This window comes from Oryctolagus cuniculus, chromosome 6 (assembly GCF_051225735.1).
Source record: "Oryctolagus cuniculus isolate XC-2025 breed Fujian yellow rabbit chromosome 6, ASM5122573v1, whole genome shotgun sequence".
Lineage (NCBI taxonomy): Eukaryota > Metazoa > Chordata > Mammalia > Lagomorpha > Leporidae > Oryctolagus > Oryctolagus cuniculus.
This window is the reverse complement of record NC_142872.1, coordinates 112,221,970-112,248,297: the sequence shown is the minus strand read 5'-3', so window position 1 is coordinate 112,248,297 and position 26,328 is coordinate 112,221,970. Positions and strand designations below refer to the sequence as shown.

Here is a 26,328-nt window from a genome sequence, read left to right as displayed (position 1 = left end):
CCTGGTCTCCCATGCGGGTGCAGGGGCCCAAGCACCTGGGCCATCTTCTACTGCTTCCCCAGGCCACAGCAGAGAGCAGGATTAGAAGAGGAGCAGCTGGGAATAGAACCGGCACCTATATGGGATACCGGCATGCAGGCGGGGGATTAACCTACTGCAACATGGCGCCGACCCCTCCTACATCTCATTTCAAAAAGAATTTAGGTTTAACTAAGTTTACATCAAAACACAAGGGTAGTTAACAAAAAGTTACAGTCCAACAGAACTTAAACAAAAATTCTAAGTACACCACAGAGCCATATCACTGTTGAAACAAAAAGGAGGAGCAAGGGGAACGGCCTGCTAGACAAATAGAACACGAAATGCTAATCGGCATGTTGTTCATGTGATAAAATGAACACTATTTAAAAAACCATGTAGTAGGCTGGCGCCACAGCTCAACAGGCTAATCCTCTGCCTGTGGCGCCGGCACACCGGGTTCGAGTCCCGCTCGGGGCGCCGGATTCTGTCCCAGTTGCGCCTCTTTCAGCCCAGCTTTCTGCTGTGGCCCGGGAAGGCAGTAGAGGATGGCCCAAGTGCTTGGGCTCCGCACCTGCATGGGAGACCAGGAGAAAGCACCTGGCTCCTGGGACTTGATCTTTAGCCATGCAATCTTCAAACTAGTTTGAACATCAGGGCTCCACAAAAGTCAAACCACTCAAGTTAACAATAGTAAAATCTTGTAGGTTCTGGAGTCAGCACTGTGGCATAGCAACCCACCCATATGTACCTGCTCCACTTCCCATCCAGCTCCCTGCTGATGTACCTGGGAATGCAACAGAAGATGGCCCAAGTGTTTGGGCACCTGCAGTGGGAGACCAGTAAGAAGCTTCTTGCTCCTGGCTTCAGATCGCCCCAGCTCTGGCCGTTGTGGCCATCTGGGAGTGAACCAGTGGATGGAAGACCTCTCTCTGTCTCTCCTCCTCTCTAACTCTGCCTTTCAAATAAATAAAAAAATAAATCTTTGCCGGCGCTGCGGATCACTTCGCTAATCCTCCGCCTGCGGCACCGGCCAAGCACTTAGGCCATCCTCCACTGCCTTCCTGGGCCACAGCAGAGAGCTGGACTGCAAGAGGAGCAACCGGGACAGAATCCGGCGCCCCAACCGGGACTAGAACCCGGGGTGCTAGCGCTGCAGGCGAATGATTAGCCAAGTGAGCCACGGCGCCGGCCAATACCCAATAACTCAAAATGTGACTGTATCTGGGAACAGGATCTTAAAAGAGGTAATTAAGTTACAGTCATTAAGTGACCCTAATCTCAAAACTGGTGTCTCACTAACTGAGCAACTAAAAGGAAACCTGTTGAAGTGATTGGACACCATGAGAAACAATGACTTGATCAGCCTTTGTCCTGACTGTCGAGGAACAACTTAATACTTTATTCCTTTTAGTATTTTTTGTTCTACTTAATAGAATTGGTTGAACTCTTTAGTTAACACACAATTATTCTTAGGTGTTTAAATTTAACTGAAAAGTGATCCCTGTTAAATATAAGAGTGTGAATAAGAGAGAGAGGAGATGTACAGTTTGGCACATGCTCAATCAGACTTACCCCTAATGGTAGTTAGAAACATGCCAGGGGATTCCAATTCAATCCCAACGAGGTGGCATGCACCAATACCATCTCATTAGTCCAAGTGATAAGTTTCAGTTCATAATTGATCATGATAGGTCTAAGAGTCAAAGGGATCACATAAACAAGACTAGTGTCTGCTAATACTAACTGACGGAATTAAAAAAGAGAACAATCCAACATGGGAAGTGGGATACACAGCAGACTCATAGAATGGCAGATGCCCTAAACAGCACTCTGGCCTCAGAATCAGCCCTAAAGGCATTCGGATCAGCCCATGAAAGTATTTCAGGCATGGAAAGCCAAGACACTCTGGCAAAAAAAAAATGACCTAAATGAAAGATCTCTGAGTGAGATCCCAGTGGAAAGTATGGGCATCAAAGAAAGAGGTACCTTTCTCTGAAGGGAGAAGAGAACTTCTACTTTGGTTATGGCCTTGTCTAAGTAAGATCAGAGTTGGCGAACTCAAGAGGTTTCCATAGCCTTGGCAGCTCATGACAAGAGTCTCGGGTGATTACTGACGTCATAAATAAGAGTGTCAATTGTTAAATCAATGGGAGTCACTGTGCACTTACTCCCCATGTAGGATCTCTGTCCTTAATGTGTTGTACTATTTGAATTAATGGCATTACTAGTACTCAAACAGTACTTTATACTTTGTGTTTCTGTGTGGGTGCAAACTGTTGAAATCTTTACTTAGTATATACTAAATTGATCTTCTGTCTATAAAGATAATTGAAAATGAATCTTGATGTGAATGGGATGGGAAAGGGAGTGGAAAATGGGATGGTTGCAGTTGGGAGGGAGGTTATTGGGGGAAAAAACCGCTATAATCCAAAAGTTGTACTTTGGAAATTTATATTTATTAAATAAAAGTTTAAAAAAAAAAACTGGTATCTCTTATAACAAAAAGAAATTTGGGAGCAGGCACTTGGTCTGACCTCAACACTGGGGACATTTGAGAAAGGGAACCAGTAGACTGGAGCATACTCTGTCTCTCTCTCCTTTTGCCTCTCAAATAAATTTGGGGGCAGGGGTAATCAGGACACAGCCACATGTACAAAATGATGTCCATAAGAAAATAAAGGGAGAAGACAGCTCTCTATAAACTGGGTGAGAGGCCTCAAAAGAACCCAACACCCTGTATATCTTGATTATGGATTTCTAGCCTCCAGAAATTTGAGAAACTCCTTTGGTTTAAAATACCCAGTCTGTAGTATTCTGTTATGGCAGACCCAGCAAACTCATATACTTTTTAAATATAAAAGATAAAATAAAAATCTTACTCGCTGCCTAGGGTGGATGGTACTATTACAGTTACTATCTAATCACTGTAGCAACATTTATTAAAATTTTATTTTTTTACTGAGCATATTCTGCTCAATTAAATCCTAAGAGACAATGTTAAATTTATAGTTTATGAACAAATTTCAAAGTATACTGGCATTAAAATATAATTTTTATGTCGAAGGTAATTATAATTTTTATGTCACAGGTAATTGTAATTTTTATATACAGGTTCAGTACAATCTGTTATAACTGGAAACAATCTAAATGTCCAACAACAAAGGCATGATTAAACAATAATAACCTAAACTAGGTACTGAATACTTGCAACACCTATTACTTAATTCTGTACCAAGAAGAATTACATGACACTGCCCGCCCCCAGAAGCTATGATACAGCAGGGAATCAAACTTACAATGCTTCAATAGAATGTATATTTTAAAATCAGAATACATAATAATTAGCATGGTTTATACTAACTAGTATAAACTATAATAATTGACATCTTGGTATTTTGACTAACAGTTCTTGATATCCAAAAATATATCAAAAACTGATTTTTGGCCGGCACAGTGGCTCACTTGGCTAATCCTCTGCCTGCGGTGCCAGCACCCCGGGTTCTAGTCCCGGTCGGGGCACCGGATTCTGTCCCGGTTGCTCCTCTTGCAGTCCAGCTCTCTGCTGTGGCCCAGGAAGGCAGTGGAGGATGGCCCAAGTGCTTGGGCCCTGCACCTCCATGGGAGACCAGGAGGAAGCTCCTGGCTTTGGATCGGCGCAGTGTGCCAGCTGTAGCGGCCATTTCGGGGATGAACCAACGGAAGGAAGACCTTTCTTTCTCTCTCTCTCTCTCACTGACAACTCTGCCTGTCAAAAAAAAGGTGGGGGGGTACCTGATTTTTAAACTAGATGTGTATTTTCAGAAAGAACATTTTTAATAAATCAACTTACTATTTTAAGCATTAGCATTTTAACCCTTAACTGATCAAACCTACTTTCAGAAATGAATGAGAAAATCTCTAAGGAGAGAAGACTTACAGATTTTAACAAAGGCTTCAGTTTGAGTGAACTATTGGAAACTGCCCAAATCTCAGGATAGGAATAGGAGAAAATATTTGCAAACTGTTCCTTTGATAATTAATATCCAGAATATAAGGAACTCAAAAAAATACATCAACAACAACAACAAAAAATAGATCAAGTTTTTAAATGAGCAAAGGCTAAAGTGGTTGGATCCGTTAGTCAATGTGGGAGATCTAGACTGGATTCCTTTTGGCCTGACCCACCTGTGGTCAGCATGGGCACTGGTTGATGGGATGTGAAATCTATCTGTGCATGTGTATATATGTCTGTCTGTCTGTCTTTCTCACCATCTCTCTGCTTCTCAAATTAAAAAGAAAGAAAGAAAAAACAAAAAACTGAGCAGGGGCCAGCATTGTGGCATAGTAGCTTAGGCTGTCTAGCCTGTGATGCCAGCATCTCATGAGTGCCAGTTTGAGTCCTGGCTGCCCTATTTCCAATCTAGCCCTCTGCTAATATGCCTGGAAATAATCAAAGATGGCTCAAGGGCTTGGGCCTCTGCCACTCATGTGGGAGACGTAGATGGAGTTCCAGGCTCCATGCTTCAGCATGGCCCAACCCCAACTATCATAGCCATTTGCAGAGTAAGCCAGCAGATGGAAGAGCTCTCTCTCTCTCTTACTTTCTGCAACTCTGCCTTTCAAATGAATAAATAAATCTTTAAAAATTTGCGAATGAAAGATTTAAATAGATATTTCTCATAAAATAAGGAATAACAATAGCCAACAAATATATGAGAAAATGCTCAATATAATTAAACAATGGAAAAACGCAAATCAAAACCATAAGGAGATGATTTTACTCCATGTAGAATAGCTATTATCAAAAAGAAAAATAACAAAGGCTAGCAAGGATGTGAAGAAATGAGAACCCTTATATATTGTTAGTGGGGATGTAAATAAGTAGCCATTATAGAGAACAGAATGGAGGTTCTCAAAAAACTAAAAATAGGGGCTGGTACTGTGGTGGGGCAAGTTAAGCCACAGCTTGAGACGTTGGCATCCTACATCTGACTACCAGTTCAAGTCCCTGCTCTGCTTCTGATATAGCTCCCTGTTAATGCTCCTGGGAAGGCAGCAGATGATGGCCCAGATGCTTGGGCCCCGCCACCTGCATGGAAGATCTGAAGAAGTTCTGGGCTCTGCCTTCAGTCTGGCACAGCCCTGGCCACTGAAGACATTTGAGTGAATCCACAGATGGAAGTACCTTCCATTCCCCCTCTCTGTCAAATAAATAAATAAATCTTTAAAAAAACTAAAAATAGATCATAGGATCCAGCTATTCCACTTCTGGGTATACATATGAATGAAATCAGTATATGAAAGAGATACTGTACTCCCATGTTCACCAAAACTCTATTCACAACAGCCAAGATAGGCACCCAACCTAGGTGTCCAGATCTTTATGTTAAATAAGCCAGAAGACAAACCCCATGTTTTCTCTCATGTGTAAGTAAGAAAAATAAAAGTCAATCTGAACTTAGTGATTACTACAGGTTAGAAAGAGGGTGCAGGAGAGGGAGATAACAGAGGGAAACTAGATAACAGGTTATATATTCCAGTATTCTACAACTCAGTGAGGCGACCATAATTCACAAAAATGTATCATATACTGAATGAAAAACTAGAAGAGGAACTGGTAGGCTCCAAACATAAAAGGGGGTGGGGGGAGGATATTAATTATCTGCATCAGTTTACAATGCATACATGTGTAAAAATACTGAACTGTATCCCCTAATAATATACAATATTACATGTTAATAAAAAAAAAAAAGATACCACCTAAACATCGGACAATAGAAGATTAAGTACATCATGATATGAAAAAAAAAATTGTGTGGATCCTAAAACCCTAAACTAGAACTCTGGTTTTTAATCTTCAATAGATGATTCAATTTGAGAATATATAAAAAGCTATAAATTCCTCCCCAGAATTACAAATATATGTAAGTATCAGCCCCCAATTTTTACAAACAATGATAGGAGATTAAAAAATCATTGAAATCTTAACTACCTTTAAAAGTCCAGGCTAGGCCGGCGCCGCGGCTCAATAGGCTAATCCTCCGCCTAGCGGCGCCGGCACACCGGGTTCTAGTCCCGGTCGGGGCGCCGGATTCTGTCCCGGTTGCCCCTCTTCCAGGCCAGCCCTCTGCTGTGGCCAGGGAGTGCAGTGGAGGATGGCCCAGGTGCTTGGGCCCTGCACCCCATGGGAGACCAGGAAAAGCACCTGGCTCCTGGCTCCTGCCATCGGATCAGCGCGGTGCGCCGGCCGCAGCGCGCCGGCCGCGGCGGCCATTGGAGGGTGAACCAACGGCAAAGGAAGACCTTTCTCTCTGTCTCTCTCTCTCACTGTCCACTCTGCCTGTCAAAAAAAAAAAAATAAATAAAAAAAAATAAATAAATAAAAAATAAAAGTCCAGGCTAGAAAATTTTAATATCATGAATGTATGATTTATTATAGTATATTATTAAATTATAAAAAGCAGAGGACAGGCCTGCACTGTGGGCCAGCAGGTTAAGCAGCTAACTATGACACACAGCCTTCCCAAATTGGAGCACCAGTTAAAGTCCCAGCTGCTCCACTTCCAATGAAGCTCCCTGCTAATGTGACTGGGAAAGCAGAAGACGATGGGCAACTACCTGAGCCTCTTCCATCCATGTGGAGGACCCAGATGGATTTCCAGGCTCCAGGCTTCAGCCTTGCCCAACCCAGCCAATGCAGTCATTTGGAGAGTAAATCAGGGGATGAAAGATCTCTTTCTCTTTCTCGCCCTCTCTCTGTGTCATTCTGCTTTTGAAATAAATTTTTTAAGGGGGTTGGGGAGATAAACTAGTAGAATAAAGAAAACCAAAAATATGACTGTGTCTATGAACAAGAAAAAAGATTATGAGGAGTGGTTACTCTTGCATAGAATTACCTGTAATTTTCTATATTTTCCATATGTAGTTATATAATAAAAAAACAAAAAGAGTTACAATTTGCTTTATCTAATTTAAATTGTTATTACTTAAGTAGCAAAGTAGAATATGCTCAGATAATGACCATTTTTAAGTTTTAAAGTATATAAGTAAATAATAAATGACTGATGAGCCCTAATAACAAGATACTTGTGAATGAGACCATTTTTTAACTCTGCAAAAGGAAGACAGTCCAAGGTAAATACTAGCTATTTAATATAATATCACAAACTTAAATGCAATCAAAAGTAATAATTGAGGTTCTCCTTCATGAACACAGAACAATTTTATTTATTTATTTATTTATTTATTTATTTATTGCTCTTGGACTTTAATATATGGTCAAATAGTTTAAAATAACTTGCATGGAAACAAAGGTCAGAAGAAAAAAACTTACGTTTTCTATTGTGTGCTAACAGAGCCTGTTTCAAATCTATGGTTGCTCTTCCCAATAAAGCATCTGCTTTTAAAGTGTGATGACTCCAAACCCGAAATTCCAATGTAGTCTGTGGGGTCACATTGCTATAAAAGCAAAATTGCAACAAAAATACAGTAAGACACAGAATTACTCTAAGTGATAATTCGTGTTAAACCATTTATTTCAAATATGTTCTTAAAACCATGAATTCAGTTTAGGAACTACTATATGAGACAGTGAACTACCTGAAATATAACTAAAAATATTTACTCTCAAATATAACTTAACTATAACTAGTTAAAAATTTTTATACTAGCAAACCAAAATACCAGCATTACAATTTCTTACTGAGAATTAACAATAACACTATTTATATTTCAACAAATTTCTAAAGATTTAAGAAAACTGAGAGCATCGGTTATATTTTTATTGTATACATTTATCCCATTCTATTTTTTATTCCCAAAGAAACCTTTTATTCAATGAGCACAAATTACATAAGTACAACTTTAGGAACAGAGTGATTCTTCCCACCATTACTGCCTTCCCACTTCTACTCTGACCCCACTTCCTCCTCCCTCTCCCATTCCCAGTCCCATTCTCCACTAAGGTTCACCTTCAATTGACTTTATACACAGAAGACCAACTCTAAACTAAGTAAAGATTTCAACAATTTACACACACACACACACACACACAAACTGGAAACAAATTTTATAGTTAATCTTCACAATACACTCATTGAGGACAGAGGTTCTGCATGGAAAGTAAGTGCACAGTGACTCCTGTTGTTAATTTAATGATTAACATTCTTATGTATGATGTCAATGATCACCCAAGATTCTTACATGAGCTGCCAAGGCTATGGAAGCCTTTTGAAACCATAATCTCCGTTATTATTTAGACAAGGCCATAAGCGATGTGGAAGTTCTCTCCTCGCTTCAGAGAAAAGTACATCCTTCTTTGATGGCCACTTCTTTCCACTGGGGTCTCACTCAAAGAGATCCTTTATGTAGGACATTTTTTTGCCAGTGTCTTGGCTTTCCATACCTGAAATGCTCTCATGGGCTTTTCAGTTAGAACAGAATGCCTTAAGGGCTGATTCTGAGGTCAGAGTGCTGTTTAGAGCTACTGTCATTCTGTGAGTCTGCTGTGTGGACTGCATCCCAAGTTGGAACATTCTGGCCTTTCTAATTCTATTATTACCAGACCTTTGATCTTATTTACATGATCCTTTTAACATTTAATCCTATCTAAATGATCACTTTGACACTTAATATTATCACTTTGACACTTAAGATAGCCTTTTTACCACCTACTTTAATGGAATTTGGGGTTCCATGGCAAGTTTTTAGACTGTACCCTTAGAAGTAAGTCTATAGGGATATATATGGTACCACACAGCTTTATAGTTACAAACTTCCTCCTCCCTTTCTTATTCCCACTCTTATTTTTTTAACTGAGATCTATTTTCAATTGACTTTATATACATATGATTAACTCTATCTTAAGTAAAGAGTTTAACAAATAGTATGAAGAAAAAGGAAAAAAAAAAACTGTTCCTCAACAGTCAAGACAAGCGCTGTTCAAGTCATTGTTTCTCAAAGTGTCAACTTCACTTTCACAGATTTCCTTTTAGGTGCTCCATTAGTTATCACAGTTCAGGGAGAACACGGTATTTGTCCCTCTGGGACTGGCTTATATCTTTAAGTATGATGCTTTCCAGATTCATCCATTTCATTGCAAATGACCATATTTCATTTTTTTCCCCACTGTGTAGTATTCTATAGAGTACATATCCCATAATTTCTTTATCTGCTCTTCAGTATATGGGCATATAGGTTGATTCCATGCCTTAGCTATTGTGAATTGAGCTGCAATCAACATGGGAGCACAGATAACTATTTGATTTAATTTCCCTTAGATAAATTACCAGGAGTGGGATGGCTGGGTTATACAGTAGGTCTATATTCAGATTTCTGAGGTATCTCTAAACTGTCTTCCATAATGGTTTCATTTTCAGGTTTAAGAATTAAAGGTGATATTAGCTTCATAGAAGGAGTTTGGGAGGATTCTCTCCCTTTCAACTGTTTTGGAAAAACTTGAGAAGAACTGGCATTAGATCTGGTAGAATTCAGCCGCGAAGCCATCCAGTTCTGAGCTTAACTTGGATGGGAGGGTGTTTATTACTGATTCAATTTCCTTTTTTGGTTATTGGTATGTTTAGGTTTTCTATCTTCATGCTCAATTTAGGTAGGTTACATGTGTCCAGAAATCTATCCATTTATTTTTCCTGTTTTGTTGACATACAGCTCTTCGTAGTAATCTCATGATTCTTTTTATTTCTTTGGTGTCTGTTGTTACATTTTTTTTGTTCATCTACAATTTTATTGATTTGGGTCTTCCCCATTTTTTTTTTTTGGTTAGTTGGGACAATGGTGTGTCAATTTTGTTTATTTTTTAAAAAATACAGCTTTTTGTTAACGCTGACCCTTTGTATTTTTTTTGTTTCAATTTTGCTTATTTTGTCTCGAATTTTAATTATTTCTTTTCTCCTACTAGTTCTTGGTTTGGTTTGCTATTGTTTTTCTAGATCCTTGAGATGCACTGATAGCTCATTTATTTGGTACCTTTCCAATTTCTTCATGTAGGCACTAATTGCTATAAACTTTCTTCTGCTTTCGCTGTATCCCATACATTTTGATATGTTGTACTGTCAGTCTTTTTTGTTTCCAGAATTTTTTTGATTTCTCTTTTGATATCTTCCATGATCCATAGTTCATTCAGAAGCATGTTGTTAATCTTCATGTGTTTGCATATATTCTAAGGTTTCCTGAGTTATTGATTTCCAGTTTCATACCATTGTGGTCTTCGAAGATGCAAGGTATGATTTTGATTTTTTTGAATTTGCTGAGACTTGCTTTATGGCAAGAGGTTTCCTAGAGAAAGCTCCCTGCACTACAGAAAAGAATGTGTATTCTACAACTGTAGGGTGAAAAGTTGTATAGATATCAGCTACGTCCATTTGGTTTATAGTGTTGATTAGCTATGCTGTTTCCTTGCTGGTTTTCTGTCTGGTTGATCTGCCCACTGCTGAAAGTGCAGTATTGAAATTCCCCATTACTACTGTATTTGAGTCTATGTCTCACTTTAGATCCCTCAAGATTTCTTTTAAATAGCCAGGTGCCCTGTAATTAGGTGCAAATAGTTATATCTTCCTGTTGAATTGATCCCTTAATCATTACACACTGCCCTTCTTTGTCTCTTAGCAGTTTTTGTGTCAAAGTCTGTTTTATCTGATATTAGGATGGCTACACCAGCTGTTTTTGTTTTCTGCTGGCATGGAATATCTTTTTCCAACCTTTCACTTTCAGTATGCATGCATCTTTATTGGTGAGATATGTTTCTTGTAGGCAGCAAATAGATGAGTGCTGTTTTATAATCCATTCAGCCAATCTGAGACTTTTAACTGGAGAGTTGAGGCCATTTACATTCAAGGTGACTACTGATAAGCAATGACTTTGCCCTGCCATTTTCCCATAAATATTTCCATCGTTTACTTTCTGTTTCCTTTATACTTTTACTGGGAGATTTCCTTCCTTTACTTTCTTCTGTATTGATGAACATGTTTTGTATTTCTGTGTATAGCACATACTTAAGCATCTTCTGTGGAGCTGGACGTGTGGTGACAAATTCTTTCAGTTTCTGTTTGTCATGAAAGGTCTTTATTTCACCTTTGTTCATAAATGAGAGCTTTGCAAGGTATAGTATTCTGGGTTGACAGTTTTTTTTTTTTTTCTTAAGACTTGGAAAATAGCTCTGTCTCCTAGCCTTTAGGGTTTCTGATAAGTTCACTGTGAATCTAGTTGGAGATCCTCTGAAAGTAATCTGGCGTTTCTCTCCTGCATATTTTACAATCTTGTCTTTATGTTTTAACTATGGAGAGTTTGCTTACAATGTATCGTGGTGAAGATATTTTCTTATCATGTCTATTAAGAGTTCTATGTGCATCCTATACTTCGATGTCCCTTTCTTTCTTTAAATTGGGGAAGTTTTCTGTTATTATTTCACTAAAAAGGCCTTCTGTTCCTTTCTCTCTTTCAATGCCTTCAGGAACTCCTAAAACCTGTATGTTGGGTCGTTTGATAGATTCCTGTAGATTATTAACAGTGTTTCTTAGTTTTCTAATTTCATCTTCTTGTGTTTGGTCTGACTGTGTAATTTCCTGTGCTTTGTCTTATAAGTTGTATATTCTTTCTTCTGCTTTACTGATTGTGTTAAGGCTCTCCACTGTATTTTTTATTTGTTCTACTGAATTCTTCATTTCTAAGATTTCATTTTGATTTCTCTTTAAGATCTCAATTTCTTTTTTTTTTTATTTTTTTCATGTATGTTTTAAGGAATACAAATTTCCTAATAACAACTTGAGGATTACAGTTATTCTCCCCACCATATCAGCCCTCCCACCCACACTTCTACAACTCCTCCTCCTCCCTCTCCCCTTACCAGTCCTATTCTCCATTAAGATTCATTTTCAATTAACTTTGTACACATTCAACAATTGTGTTGAACATTCAACACAATTTGTACACATTCAACAATTCAATTTGTGCACACACACACAGAAGAACTGCTTGAGAACTGGTTTTACAGTTAACTCTCAGTACAACTCATTGAGTACAGAGGTCTGGCACGGGGAGTTAGTACACAGTGACTCTTGTTATTAACTTAACAATTAACACTCTTATATATGATGTCAGTGAACACAGAGGCTCTAATGAGCTGCCTAGGCTGTGGAAGCCTTTTGAGTACACAATCTCTGTCAGTATTTGGATAAGGCCATAAGCAAAGTGGAAGTTCTCTCCTCCCTTTTGAGAAAAGTACATCTTCCTTTGATGGCCACTTCTTTCCACCGGGGTCTCACAGAGATCTTTCATGTAGAACATTTTTTGCCACGGTGTAAGATCTCAATTTCATGGGAGAAATTCTTTTTTATGTCATGTATGGATTTCATTAGTTCATGCATTTGCTTCTGATTGCTTCTAAGCAATCCTATGATCATTTTTTTTTAATTCAATTTCTGGCATTTCTTCAATCTCATCATCTTCACAATCTAGTATTGAAGTGTTGTGTTCTCTTGGGGTGTCATGTTGTCTTCCTTATTTTTGTTTCTTGAATTGGTGCAAATTTGTTATCTGGCATTGTAGAGATACTTGTTGGTTTCTTGTTTTTTCACTGTGGTGGCTTTTATCTTTGGACTATGCTTTCAGGAATACCTACAGGCATGTGGTGGGTATGGCCAGGGAGCTCTGTTTAGTGCTCTAGGATAGAGATTGTGTCTGATGTGACAAATCCAAGTTTTACATGGTGGATATCTCTCTTTCTCTCTCTTTTTAAAAGAGGGGAGGTTTATTATTGTCTGTTGGCATAGATTCAGCTGAGCTCCTCTCCTCAAAGTAGACCAGTGCCTGGGTGTTAGCCCCAGTGAGTATCTGTCTGCTCTGCCAAAAGGACCACACAAAGGATCTGTGTGCAGTCTTCAGTGTAAGCTCAGATTCCTCAGCAACGTACCATATCAGGTAACCAGGAGCCCTGATCATGTGGAGCCTTCCACAGTGACTGCCCAGTGTCCTAGCCACACCCTGAGTCTCCCACGCAGCCTCAATGTTTTCACAGTCCTGGCACACAAGCCTCCCACAGTCACAAGCACCCAGCCCTGTCTGTTCTCCCCACCAGATTCAGGAGTCTCCATTTGGCTGGTTTATGGGCATGGATATGAGCAGGCACAGCTGTTATGTATATCCAAAATGGCCCTGCTTTCTGTCAGCTTGTTGCAGTATGTCGTTGCAAGGTGATCAGGGAGAGAAAATGTGCCCCCTTGGTTTTTTCTAATCTAGTTTGGTGGGTACTATATCCCCCCATGGGGCTCCAAGTTGGATTCCCTCTAGGCTCTTCTTACAGCTTTTTCATCAGTGGCTTGGGCTGCTGCAGTCTGGTCTCACTTCACTCTCCAATGCTGGTGTGGAGGCTCTTGACTGCTGGGGTCCTCAGTTGTGCGCTTCCATGCCCTACATGTAGGTTCACTATGTCCCTTTAATTTGCATAGAGTTTCCTCTTCTGTTTTCTCCCTAATTCTTCCCTGAGACTGCACTCATTTCACTTTTTAAAAAATATCTTGTCCTAGACTAGAGCAGCAAGCTTCCTCCCTACTCCATCACCTTAATCCAATCTGTACCCCATTATATTTTAGAAATCCCCAAATTAAGGATAACTGCTTTCTTTGACCCTATTTATTTCTATACAAAGATATTCAGAGAAAATAATGGTTACATAGAGTTTATGAAAGAAAAATAAGAATTACTATTCTACCTCTTTTACAGAATGAAAATTAACCAAAAATCTCTTCATACTTTAAACAGCCCGAGGTAAAGGGGACTCATTACTTTGAAGATATCCTACAAAAAAGAAAATATATTCCAAGAAGCACTTTCCCTTTTCAAGAGATTGCAGTCTTTACGTAAGATACTTACACAGTTAGCTGTTCATCCCATTTAGGATTGGAAGAACTACTGGATTTTGCTGTTTTCTTACTTTCTCCATCTACAACTACTTCTGTATATATTGCTGTTCCAAACCAGTTCTTTTTTCTTTTTAGTTTGGCACTAGAAACTAAGAGAAAAATTATAATCATTATATAGTCTAACGGATATTCATAGATAAGAGTACTAACAAATCAGTCAAAGACCATATTTCTTGCTTGTGCAAGTAGAACACTTCTCATTGACAGAATGAAGATGCAATAAAAAGGAGGTGGGGGATACTGTTGAAAATGCCCAAGAGCCATGTGAGTTTTTCTGCAATAGGCTTATTGAGACATAATTCACATACCATAAAACTCACCAATTTAAACTGTACAAGCCAATGGTTTTAACATATTCAGAGTTGTACAGCCAAAACCACAATCCCATTTTAAAACATTTTCATTAACCAAAAAGAAACCTCATACTATTAAGCAGTCACCTTTCTGTTTACTCAAACACACTTTCTTCACCTTCAGCCCTAGGCAACAACTAATCTAATCTTTGTATCTACAGATTTACCTATTCTGGATATTTCATATGTGGAACCATATAATACATTGTTCTTTTTTATGATGGCCTTCTTTCTCTTAGCATAATGCTTTCTAGGTTCATCCATGTTGTGGCATGCCTTAGCACTTCACTGCATTAACATTCCTGCTAGATAGTATTTATAAGTTACCTTTCTGAAATTACGTAACTGTATCACTTTAAAAAAATGCTTTAATGTTTTACATGGAAAGTTGTTTTCTTCCTCTCCAAGAAAGTAGTATTTGCTTTTTCAAATAAAAACTTTTAAAAAATAAAAATGTCATTACTAAATAAGTTAATTCTAATCATTTAGAGAAAGTGAATTTTAATTCTCACTTACCAAAGATTTAAAGAAACTAATTTAGGCTAAACATTTGATTTTAAATAATATTTAGAACTACTAATCCAAACAGGAACTATGGGGGTTACATATTTAAAGGACAGAAGACTGACTACCAAGCAGCATCAACCACTTATCAAGATCTTCTCTGTAATCAGTTACCCTTAAACAGTCAAGTCAGAAGGGGACAGCCTCCCACACTGTCATACACATGGGATTATTAAGAAATGAAAAAGAACAAGCTATGTAAGAGAACAGCAGTAATTCAAATTGTCACACAAACATTTGAAATGCAATGTGATAAATGCTTCAGAAGCACAGTATTTGTCTTCAATACCTGAGGACTAACAAGAGAGGTTCAAAGCAAATACTACTGGTTAAGTATTAGCAAAATAGGGCAATCAAAGGGTGTTCTCTGTTAGACTGAAGTGTTACTATCAAGGTCTTTGTAAAACTCAAAGCATTACAAAAAGTTACCCAATCAAATTCTTCTATCCGGATAAAACTGCTGTTTCCCTCAGTATATGTGGGTCTTATTCACATTCAAGAAGGAAACAGCACAGGGATGGACATTCCTAGAGTTCTCTCATTGATAAATCAGGAGTAGGAACAAGATTACGGGTTTTAATATGCATTTTAATTCTAAAAAATTAGCCCTACAAAAATGAAAGAAAGGCAAGCAGAAAAGAATACAAAAGCAAGATACTAAATTGTGGTGCCATTTAGCACAGATCCAAGTCCAATGTCTCCCAAAAGCATCACTGTATCTCAAAGAAGAGCAGTAACTGATGTATAAAATGAGAAACATTGTAGTGGGATTACCTGACTACTTAGAACCCCTTAGTCCACAACTGTTTTCCAACTGTTTCCCTCGACTTCAGTAAGTTCCTTTCGAGTTTAAATTAGCCATATCAGGTTTTCGTTTCTGCCACTAAAAACTCTTTAATTTTTTTTTAAAAAAAGTTTTATTTATTTACTTGAAGGGCAGAGTTAGAGAGAGGGAAAGAGATCTTCCATCCATTGGTTCACTCCCCAAATGGTCCCAATGGCTGGGAATGGGCCAGGCCGAAGCCAGAATTTCTGTCAGGTCTCCCACGTGGGTGCATACGTCCAAGTACTTGGGCCATCTTCTGCTGCTTTTCCCAGGCCATTAGCAGGAAGCTGGACAGGAAGTGAAGCAGACAGGACTCCAACTGTTACCTATATGAGATGTCAGCCATGCAGGCTGCAGTTTTACTTGCTATGCCATCACACTGGCCCCAACTAAGAACTCTCATACATGAGTCAACATGATAAGGAAAAGTACACCTCAAGTACATTGGCCAGAGATCCTTTACAAAAATTTGAAATCCATACATAGTTTTTCTTGAATATATATTTCCCATGAGCTTTTTGAAGTCTCCCCCAGCATATACATGGATTTCAAACTTTTTTAGACCAAAACAAACTTACTTTTTAATACCATTTTCCATAAGCTTTTTAAAGTACCCTCATATTTTCAAAAAAGAAGTGAAAGATAAACGAAAACTAAGAACAAGGGCAAGAAGTGGAAAGGAGGAAACTGAGTAGGCAGACCTTTCTAAATGTGCTTGATCTTCACTCTGGAACTACATAAATGTTTTACATGGAAATAAAACAAAATTAAGCAAATAAATAAATAACTGAAAACAATGAACCTGTCTATCAAGTTGGTAGCATAATCAAATGGAGAATTGGCTAATTTTAAAATACTTTGAAATATGTATTCTAACTATATTCTAAGGGCAGGAAACTCACAAAGAAATTTTAAACTGCAAGAAAGGGGACCTGCTGTTTTGAGTAATATAAATGTTATTTTGAAACTGTTCTGAATATATCAGAAAAAACAGATAAAATTATGTTAGTGTCACTTAGAATCAAGATTTTAGGGTTAAGAAAGATACAAATGCAAAACTGAATCAAGTTAAAGTATCTTTGTTTTTCCTTTTAATGGAAAAATGTATTTAGAGCCTAGAGTTATAATTCTGAATTGGAAGTTTAAGTGTGAACTCAAGAGTTTTACTTTTCTTTTTTCGGCTTTCAGGATAATAAACATTTCCAAACTATGTTCACAGAAAATTCCTAGAAACAATCTCACAGTAATGAGAACCACAGAAACTATAATCGGTTTCCTTCTATTCTAATGTTCTAACCACACAGCTGCATCTAATCCTTTAATTTCTTTTTTTTTTTTTTAACACATCTTTGTTTTTTCACTTAACACCAGCTCTTGAAGCCTGGCTAATTCATTCCATTTCATTGTCCATAATTCCACTGCCAGTCTGTTGTCTTTTTAAATGATTAAATACCTTCAACATAAATTCCTAGAAGTAGATAAAATTGCTGGCCTAAGAACCGTTCTTCTCTCAATCATGTATTTCAACCAGTAAGAATAAATTATCTAAAACCTCCTGACCAAGTTCCTCCTTGCTTTTGCAGATGCTGTTTCCTCTCCCTCAAATGCTCTTTGCTGCCAATCCATCCTGCCACTGGAACCTAGTTAGAGATTACTTTGCATGGTAACTGCCCCCCCCCCACACACAAAATCTCCTTTACCCACTATGCAGTGAATTTTTAGAGAACCAGAGTCTTGTGTTTTCATACATGGACTCCCTCTTAACAAATAATTGCTAAATGATTAGACAAATGGCTAAATGAATGAAAAAAGGTGGCTTTCAGGATCCTGCCCTATCCTATTAATCATTTTCAATGAACTAGATACCATTATTCAAAAACCCAAATTCTCCCACCACAAAGGAGATATAAATCTTTTAAGAGGTTCAATAAACATTGACTGAATGAACAAAATAATTTTAGAGGACATCTACCTTTGAGGTCTGCTACAACAAATGCGCATAATAGTATATGAGACCTAAAGAGTACATAACTCCAAAAGAAATGATACTTATGGAAGATGTCTGCTGAATCAGGCATTCAAAAGGAAGATTTACCAGGGACTCGCCATATTAAATAAAGTTATAATGAAAATAACTTACCAGTTACCTGTAACTGCAACCTTCCACTGTGATTATTACTAGTATCAGACCTTGGTGAAGCAGTGGCCATGTCCCAAAATTCAGCATAAACCTATAAAAGGGATAATTTATTCATTAGTCAGGCAAAAGAATGTAATTTTCAAGATGAATATAACTGTTGGGACAGTTGTCCTACTTTTAAAATTAAGACAGGATTATAAATATAGAATACGGGCAATAAAAACAGTATCTGAGTCCACCTAGGCAATAAACAATAACACTAAGAATTCAGAGTCACATGCTGACATGAATAAACTTCTAAATGAATAAATTTTATATATTTATTATGTTTATAATCTGAACAACCTGAGGATACTGTCCGTTTACACTTAAAAAGTTACGTGTGTATTTCCTAATAAGAAAAATATCCTTAATCAAAGTACAATGATCAATTTGGGAATTTAGTACCTAACTATTATCCAATCTATAGTTCATATTCTAGTTATCAACTGTCTCAACAATGTCCTTTATTAAAAAATTTTAAATTTAATATCTAACCTTAGTTTATAAATGGAATTAGTTGTTCTGCTCCTAGTAAATCTTACAGGTTTCTTTTTCTAATTTTTTTAAGTTCTGCTCCATAGACTTCTGCCCCAGTTTACTTTTTAAATAAAATACAAAGCAGAGCTACTTCAGCTTTCTTCTGCATGAAAAATAGCTCAAAGATGAAGTTCTAGGGACTGGCGTTGTGGTGTAGCAGCTTAATTTATCTCTTGCAACACCAGCATCCTTATCAGACTGCTGGTTAAAAGTCCCAGATGCTCCACTTCCAAGCCAGCCTCCTGCTGAAAAGGCAGTGGATCATGGCCCAAGTACTTGGGTTTCTGCTTCCCGTGTAGGAGACCTGGATGGAGTTCCTAGATCCTGGCCCAGCCCTGCTTTTGTGGCCATTTGGGGAGTGAACCAGTGAATGAAAGCTTGTTCTCCCTCTCTCTTTCTCTTTTCTTCTCTGTGTATAGATGACTCCCTCTCTGCCTTTCAAATAAGAAACTCAATAAACATGTAAATAAACAATAAATCTATCTTAAGGCTGAACTTCTATACACTTTAACCTACTAAAGATAAAGTGGGATATTTTGGGAAACACTGAGAAATATGAATGAATATTAACGTTTACCTTGGTTTTCCCTCATTTTTCATCTTTCCAATGTTCCATTAAGAGCCTTTAACCAAATTCAGAGATCTAACACTCTAACATCATTATATTCCCTTCACTTACTTATAATTGCCATGTATTATATGTTTGAAGGTAAAAGACAAGATAAACAGCAGTTGGGGGCAGCACTGTGACATAGTAGGATAGGCCTCTGCTAGCATCCCATATGGGCGCCAGTTCATATCCCGGCTGTTCCTCTTCTGATCTAGCTCTCTGGTATGGCCTGGGAAAGCAGTAGGAGACAGTCCAAGTGGTTGGGACCCTGCACCCACATGGGGGCACATGCACCCATTAGACCTGGAAGAAGCTCCTGGCTTCTGGCTTCAGATTGACTCAGCTCTGGCCATTGTTGCCATTTGGGGAGTGAACCAGCAGATAGAAAACCTTTCTCTCTGTCTCTTCCTCTGTCTGTGACAGTGCTTATCAAATAAATAAATAAATCTTAAAAAAATTGAAAGATAAACAGCTATTTACTATACGGTTAACTGATTTTAGGTAACATATATTCAGGGGTTCCTTTTCTTTTCAAATTTATTTCTAGGGGCCAGCACTGTGGTACAGTAGATTAAGCCACCACATGCAGCAACAGCATCCCATATGGGCACCGGTTCAATTCCTGGCTGCCCCACTTCCAATCCAGCAACCTGCTAATGTGCCTGGGAAAGCAGCGGAAGATGGCCCAAGTATTTGGGCCCTGTACCCATGTGGGAGACCGGGAATAAGCTCCTGGCTCCTGGCTTCAGCCTGGCCTAGTCCTGGCCATAATAGCCTTTTGGGGAATGAATCAGTGGGTGAAGGATCTCTCTCTCTGCCTCTGCCTCTCTCTCTCTGTAACTATGCCTTTCAAATTAATTAATTAACTAATTAATTTCTTCTTTCAAATTAATTAACTAATTATAACTAATTAATTAATTTCTTTAAAAAGTTATTTCTATTTAATTGAAAGGTAGAGATAGAGAGACAGGGAAGACAGAGATCTCCCCTTCAGGTGGTTCATTCCTTGAATGCCCACAACAGCTCACAACGGCTGGGTTCTGGTCAGGACAAAGCTTGGATCAATCTGGGTCTCCCATGTGGGCAGCACAAACCCCACTACTTGAGCCATCATCTGCTGTTTCCCAGGGTGTGTAAGCATCCTAAGTGGCATTTTAACCACTGTACTAAATGCCTACCGTATTCACATGTTCTAAGATTATTCAAGCCAATGCTCTGATTCTACAGATGAGAAAACAGGCTCAAGGATTATATCTGAGAGTAATCCACTATCATCACTATCATATTCATTTTAAAAAAACAAATGAAAACAGAACTCTTAAATAATCAATGAACAATAACAAGTCACTGAAAATTGAAGGTTTCAATTTCTAGCAGACTAGATATTTTGGGCTGTTTTTAATAAACATACCATTTGTTTCATGTTTTTATTTCAAAGACAGAAAAGAGACAAAGATAGAGAGATCATCCATCTGCTGGTTCACTACCCAAATGCCCGTAATACCTGGGACCAGGCCAGGTAGATGCCAGGAGCCTAGAACTCAATCCAGGTCTTCACTGAGAGAGGCAGGGACTCAACACTTTAACTTTCACTTGCTGCCTTCCATGCTGCACATTAGCAGGAAGTTGGAATCAAAAACACAGAATCAGGACTCAAATCCAGCCACTCTGATATGGGATATCAATGTCTCAATGGTTGTCCAACTGCCTGCTCCTACTAGACATTCTCAATGGCCTTCCTGCTTTAACATAAACAGGTCCTGGATAAATGAAAACAAATGCACTATTTTCAAGCAATATTACATTCTTAAGAAGTATAGGAAATTATTAAGCCTGATAATACCCCATCTAGTAGCCAAAAAACTAATAATTGAGTTGTAATAACAGAAAAGAATGGTAGGTAGAAAACAAAAAAAAAACAGAAAATAAAAATTACACTGTTCCCTGGATATGGACGCTGATAGGAGTATTGGGATCAAAAGACAAGGCCTTGGGCCTGCTGCAAGGTGAGGGAGCTCAGATCCCCACACTAAACTAGGGTTCAAGTTAGCAGTATCCCCCAAAATTCAACAGATGCCATGCACACACACATCTGTGTATATGCATGTGTGTATTTGTGTATACGGGGGGGACAGAGAGAGAAAGAGAGAAACAGAGACAGAATATGATTGAGAATGAATATATGTTCTCAGGAGGATATCACAATTTAAGTCACTGAGATTACCCAAAATGAAAAGCAACTAAATCTAAACCTTTTATTTAAAAACACATATTTCGTAGAAAACAAACCATCATGAGTGAGTCAGAAGCAAAAAACAATAATCTGACCTCTCCAGGGCTTTAAATATTATCATTATCAAATAAAAACTTTTATAAACTAATTTTCACAATAAAAAATAAAATATGACCAAGCGAGAAAAGTCTATAAAAATTAGACTGTACATTTGAAAAATAATCAGATAAAATTTGTTTAAATAAATTTTTTATCTGTTTCAGATTTGGAAAAGCTGCACAGGTAATACAGAGTTCTCATAGATCCATACCCAGTTTCTCCAAGTATCTTATATTAGTATGCTACAATTGTCATAATAAATGAACCAAATTCAATGTAAGTTCATAGTTTATTCAAGTTTCCTTAATTGTTACCTAATATTCTTTTTCTATTCTGGACCCCATCCAGAATATCACTTAACTTAGTTGCCATGTTTCATTTAGGTTCTCTGGACAATGAGTTTCTCAAGACTTTCCTCATTTTTAATGGCCTTGAAAATTTTGAAGACTAGTATTTGCATATTTTGTAAAATGTCTCTCTACTGGGATTTATCTGGTGCTGTTCTCAATATTAAACTGGAGCTACTGATTTTGCAGATAAGGAAGACAAATATCAAGTGCATTTTCATTATATCAAGGGTCTATGCTGCTATCAATATGGTTTTTTAATCTTCACTCATACATTTATTTATTTGAAAGGCAGAGAGAAAAAAAGAGACAGACAGAAACCACCCATTCATTAGTTCACTCCCAAAATGCCTGCAAAAGCCAGAGTGGGTCAGGCTAAAGCTGGAAGCTTGGAACTCAATCCAGGTCTCCTACATGGGAGGCAGGGACTCAAGTACTTGGGTTTTCACTTGCTGCTTTCCAGGGTGAGTCTGACCGTTAAGTATAGTTTTTTAAAAAATGTGTTAATCACTTACTACGTATCAGGAACTGTGGTAGACTCTGGGGATACAAAGATGAGTAAGACACGATTCCTTCTTTCAAGGAGCTCATAGTCTGATGAGGAGATAACCCTGTAAACAAATACATTTCAACGTGACAGTTAGCAAAATAGAAGCAAAATATAAACTGGTACAACTGGGGCACAGGAGACAACAAAGTAGACAACCCAACCCACAGGGATAAGGAAGGATTCACCAAGATAACCTTTGAGTGAACTGTAACAGAGACAGTATGTAGCATCCAAAGAACTACTGGGATGCCTGGACAATAGAACACAGGGACAATGTAAGGTGGTAAGGCTAACAGGCAAACAGCGAAGACTTCTACGGAATAGTTTATATTCTAAATATAGTATATATTCTAAATATACCCTGCATTTTACTTCAAAGTTTATCTTAAAGGTAACCGATACATACTGAAGGATTTCAATAATGAGAATAGCATTTTGGAAAAAATAACTGACAGATGTTTAATCAGATTTAAGACAGTGGGCATTGGTCAAAAGAAGGAAGAAACTTAGGATATGTACAAGGTCTTTGACCAGATGACTATGTCATGGTTGAGCATTCCAAAGAACAAGAAACCTGAAAAATCGCAACTGGATTCCTGCCACTTTTATGGGAGAACCTGGATTAAGATTTCGGCTCACAGTTTTGGCCTGGTACAGTCCCTGCCATTGCAGGCATTTGGGGGGTAAACTAATGGAGAGGTACACACACATGCATGCATCCTCTCTCTCTCTCAAATTAAACACACACACAATTTCCTATTTAAAAATCTAGGTGGATACAGCTGCTATGACAAGGAAAGGCAGAAGAGAAATGTGGGGAAACTATATGGCAGTCTTTGAGACCCAATTCTGAATTAAGACTATTTGGATCTCATTTCTGCACTTAAGAACTGTGTGATCAGGTTAACTTTTCCATGGCTCATTGGCTGTATCAGTAGAATAGGAAAAACAAAATCATTCACATCATGTTATACTGAAAGACAATGGGCTTGTTCACTGAGGAGATACTGTAGATAAACACTGACAGGAATTTTAGAAGGTGTTGATCAACTTCTGCTGACCAGTACTAACACTGTGCTTAGCACAAACCCACAAAGACAACAATCTGCATGATGGTATGCTTTCCAGTTGTCCCTGCTCTTTAAAATATAAGAGAAAGGACCTGCAAGTTCAATTCAGGTTCAGAAATGTAGAAAGTGAGTGGGGACAAAGAAATAAAAACAAAGTCTGAGTTTCAACAAACTTCAAAGCAAATTGATTACTCAGCCAAATAAACTGAAGTCATACCTTCCGCTCAGAGGACATGGTTAGTTTTATCTAAGTTCATATGTACAGTTCAACATTTTAAAAATGCCACAGGGTTGTATAATGGATCATCATCATTCAACTGTAATCAACAGAAGAGGGTCCTGAATGCATATAATAAACTGCATTTCTAGTGGTCTGAAGTTATCTATCAAAACCTCATTTAGATCTGTCTTAATTGTATACTTACTTCAAGATGTCATTCTTAAGTCAGAAGCAATTTTTTAAAAAAAGGAATAAATACTCTGATTCATTCTGCATACTACAGATAGTATTAACACTTTGAAAAGCCAGATAAATACTGTCACATATCTATCTGGCTAGATCAATTAAGAGCCATTTTATTGAGTGCCTAGCCTGTAAAGCAGATATGGCAAAATTAAAAAAATGATAGGAGAGAAAGTCATAGTTTTAATAGAGTCCAGTTTTAAAGACCATATACAAGAAACCACTCAGTAACAGAATACAATGGTATATAGCAGGTACTAAAGAAGTTTAGAACAATAAATGTAGGCTTTTCAAATAGTTGAAAAGCCTGCATCTAGGAAAACTACCATATCAACACAACAAAATTTAAAATTCAATGAATGTGACAAAGATAAATATTGATGAACCAAGAAGCCTCTCTCCTCCTAATATATCTAAGAGTCAAAAGTATAGCAAAAAAGTTAAATATTATATTAAAATGTAAACTATAAAATTGGGATATAATTTTAAGCAGTATGGGAATATTACATCTATATAGATAATTTATGCAATATATTATTGATCATTGCAATGAACATGTAAAATGGGACAGTACCCATACGAAAATGACCAACTCATTCATTTGCCCAGAACATTCAAGTTTTAGCCTTGCCTATTGAGCAACATCTCAGGTCTGGGGAAACTGGGATATCTGATAACCTCTATAACAATATAATGGTTCTCATGCCTAGATAGTGTTTTTGAAGTATCTCAAAAAAATTAGGCTAGTGGAATTCTGTCATAACAAAGCACAATTCTGTTACATTTTTCATTTCAGCATGACCTACAAATTCAAAGAGGAGAAAAATCAATTTCAGAGAAAACACTCATCATTTAGGGCTCTAGATCATAACACTGAGACTACATACTGGGACAAAGGAAGAGGGAGAAGTAAGAGAGTTCTCCGTGCCCACTCTTTTAACCCCCAGAATCATTAGCAAACTCTCCAAGTCATCCCCACCACTGACTCATGCAAATGGAAGACATTTCCATCTTCCTACACAAACTTCCTAACAATCCTACTGTTCTTCCCTACTTCACTTCATAGCCTCAGCATCTATGCCAGCAGCTCACCAGCCTTGTATCTGGTTGATCTCCATTCTGCTCACTAGCACAAATGAGACCATCCTGGACTTGATGGGCACTATCTACTCATTACTGCCATGGTACACTCTACTCTTGGAGTATTTGTCCCCTTAACTCAGGGACTCCAGCCCCTCAGCTCTTCCTACTAGCACCAACTGGCATTACTATTTCACATTTCAACAGTACTTCACAGTTTCAAATTTTCATATAAAGTACAGCACAGAAATGGGATTAAATATAACTCTTGCCAATTTTACCATTATTAGCATTATTTTTCATTTGTATTAGCATTATTATTATTAGCAGTATTTATTTATTAGCATTTATTTTTTAATATTGACATTATTTATTATTAGCATTAGCATTCATGTAATATTAACATTATTTTTCATTTGTATTCCACATCCCATAAGGATACTCTTTCTAGGATCTGTTTCTAACCACTGTGCCTTTGCTCTGTATCTTCAAATAAAGTTCGTATTAAGTTCTCAATGTATCCTTTCAACTGCTTGGGATAGAAGCTAGCTGACTTCTCATAAAGCTCTATTGTTCACACTGATCTTTATAAATATCACTAGTAATCAACTTAAACCCAAAACACTGTAATATCAACATCCCCATAATTTCCAAGTATGCCACCGAGTAAAAAACAACATCTGTAAACTCTACCATTCCAGCGACCTGCAATATCTGCCAAAGGGCAAATAAAGATGAGTTTTCTTGTCACGAAATAATCTGCTTAACCCCAATACACAGAAATGTCACTGCCTAATAATTTACAAGCGTTTCACTAGGTGAAAAAGTATACCACTTCCAAGCTGTACCATTCCAGTGATTTGAAAAGTACTTACACAAACTACCTTAAAATGAGTAAAAATGAAGATTCATGGGTATCTTTTTTTTCTAAATCATGAGAGAAAGAGAGAATGGCAGTGGAGGCAGAGACAGAAGAGACATACAGAGAGCTTCCATTCCCTGAATCACTCCTTAAATGTTCATATTGGTCAGGGCCAGAAGCCAAGAACTCAATTCGGATCTCATCCAAGGGTCTGCACTGGCAGAAAATATGGCAATTGGGAGCCAAAGCCAGAAGTCAAATCCATGAGACATGAGCATCTTACCACTGGGCCAAACACTTATCCCTATGGTACATTTTAACCTGTCTACAGGTTGAGTGTTAATTATTTTTTTAAAAGGGTTATTTATTTTTTTGAAAGGCAGAGTTAGAGAGAGAGAAAAAAAAAAAAAAAAAGAAAGAGAAACAGAGTCAGATTTCCACCCACTAGTTCATTCCCCAAGTGGCCACAACAGCCAGGGCTGGGCCCAGCAAAAGCCAGCAGCTTTTTTCAACTCTCCCACGTGAGTGCAGGGGCCCAGGTGCTTGGGTTATATTCCTCTGCTTTCCCAGGCGCATTAGCAGGGAGCTGGATCATAACTGGAGCAGCCAGAACACAAA

General features: G+C 37.9%; 1 protein-coding gene across 6 annotated transcripts in view; it reads right to left on the bottom strand.

Annotated features, from left to right (window-relative positions):
* WWP1 (WW domain containing E3 ubiquitin protein ligase 1) overlaps positions 1-26,328 on the bottom strand; it is a 135,015-nt gene that overhangs the window by 77,451 nt on the left and 31,236 nt on the right. For 5 of the 6 annotated variants that reach the window (XM_051844599.3, XM_089335497.1, XM_051844597.3 and 2 more), the window contains 3 exons: positions 17,818-17,908; positions 13,885-14,023; positions 7,334-7,458 (listed from right to left, as the gene is read on the bottom strand). In XM_051844599.3, coding sequence (XP_051700559.1) covers positions 7,334-7,458; positions 13,885-14,023; positions 17,818-17,887 — 334 coding nt within the window. In that variant the 5' untranslated portion in view covers positions 17,888-17,908. Of the gene's footprint in view, positions 1-7,333; positions 7,459-13,884; positions 14,024-17,817; positions 17,909-22,200; positions 22,297-26,328 lie in introns of those variants that run through there. The other variant, XM_051844600.3, reaches the window with a different exon arrangement.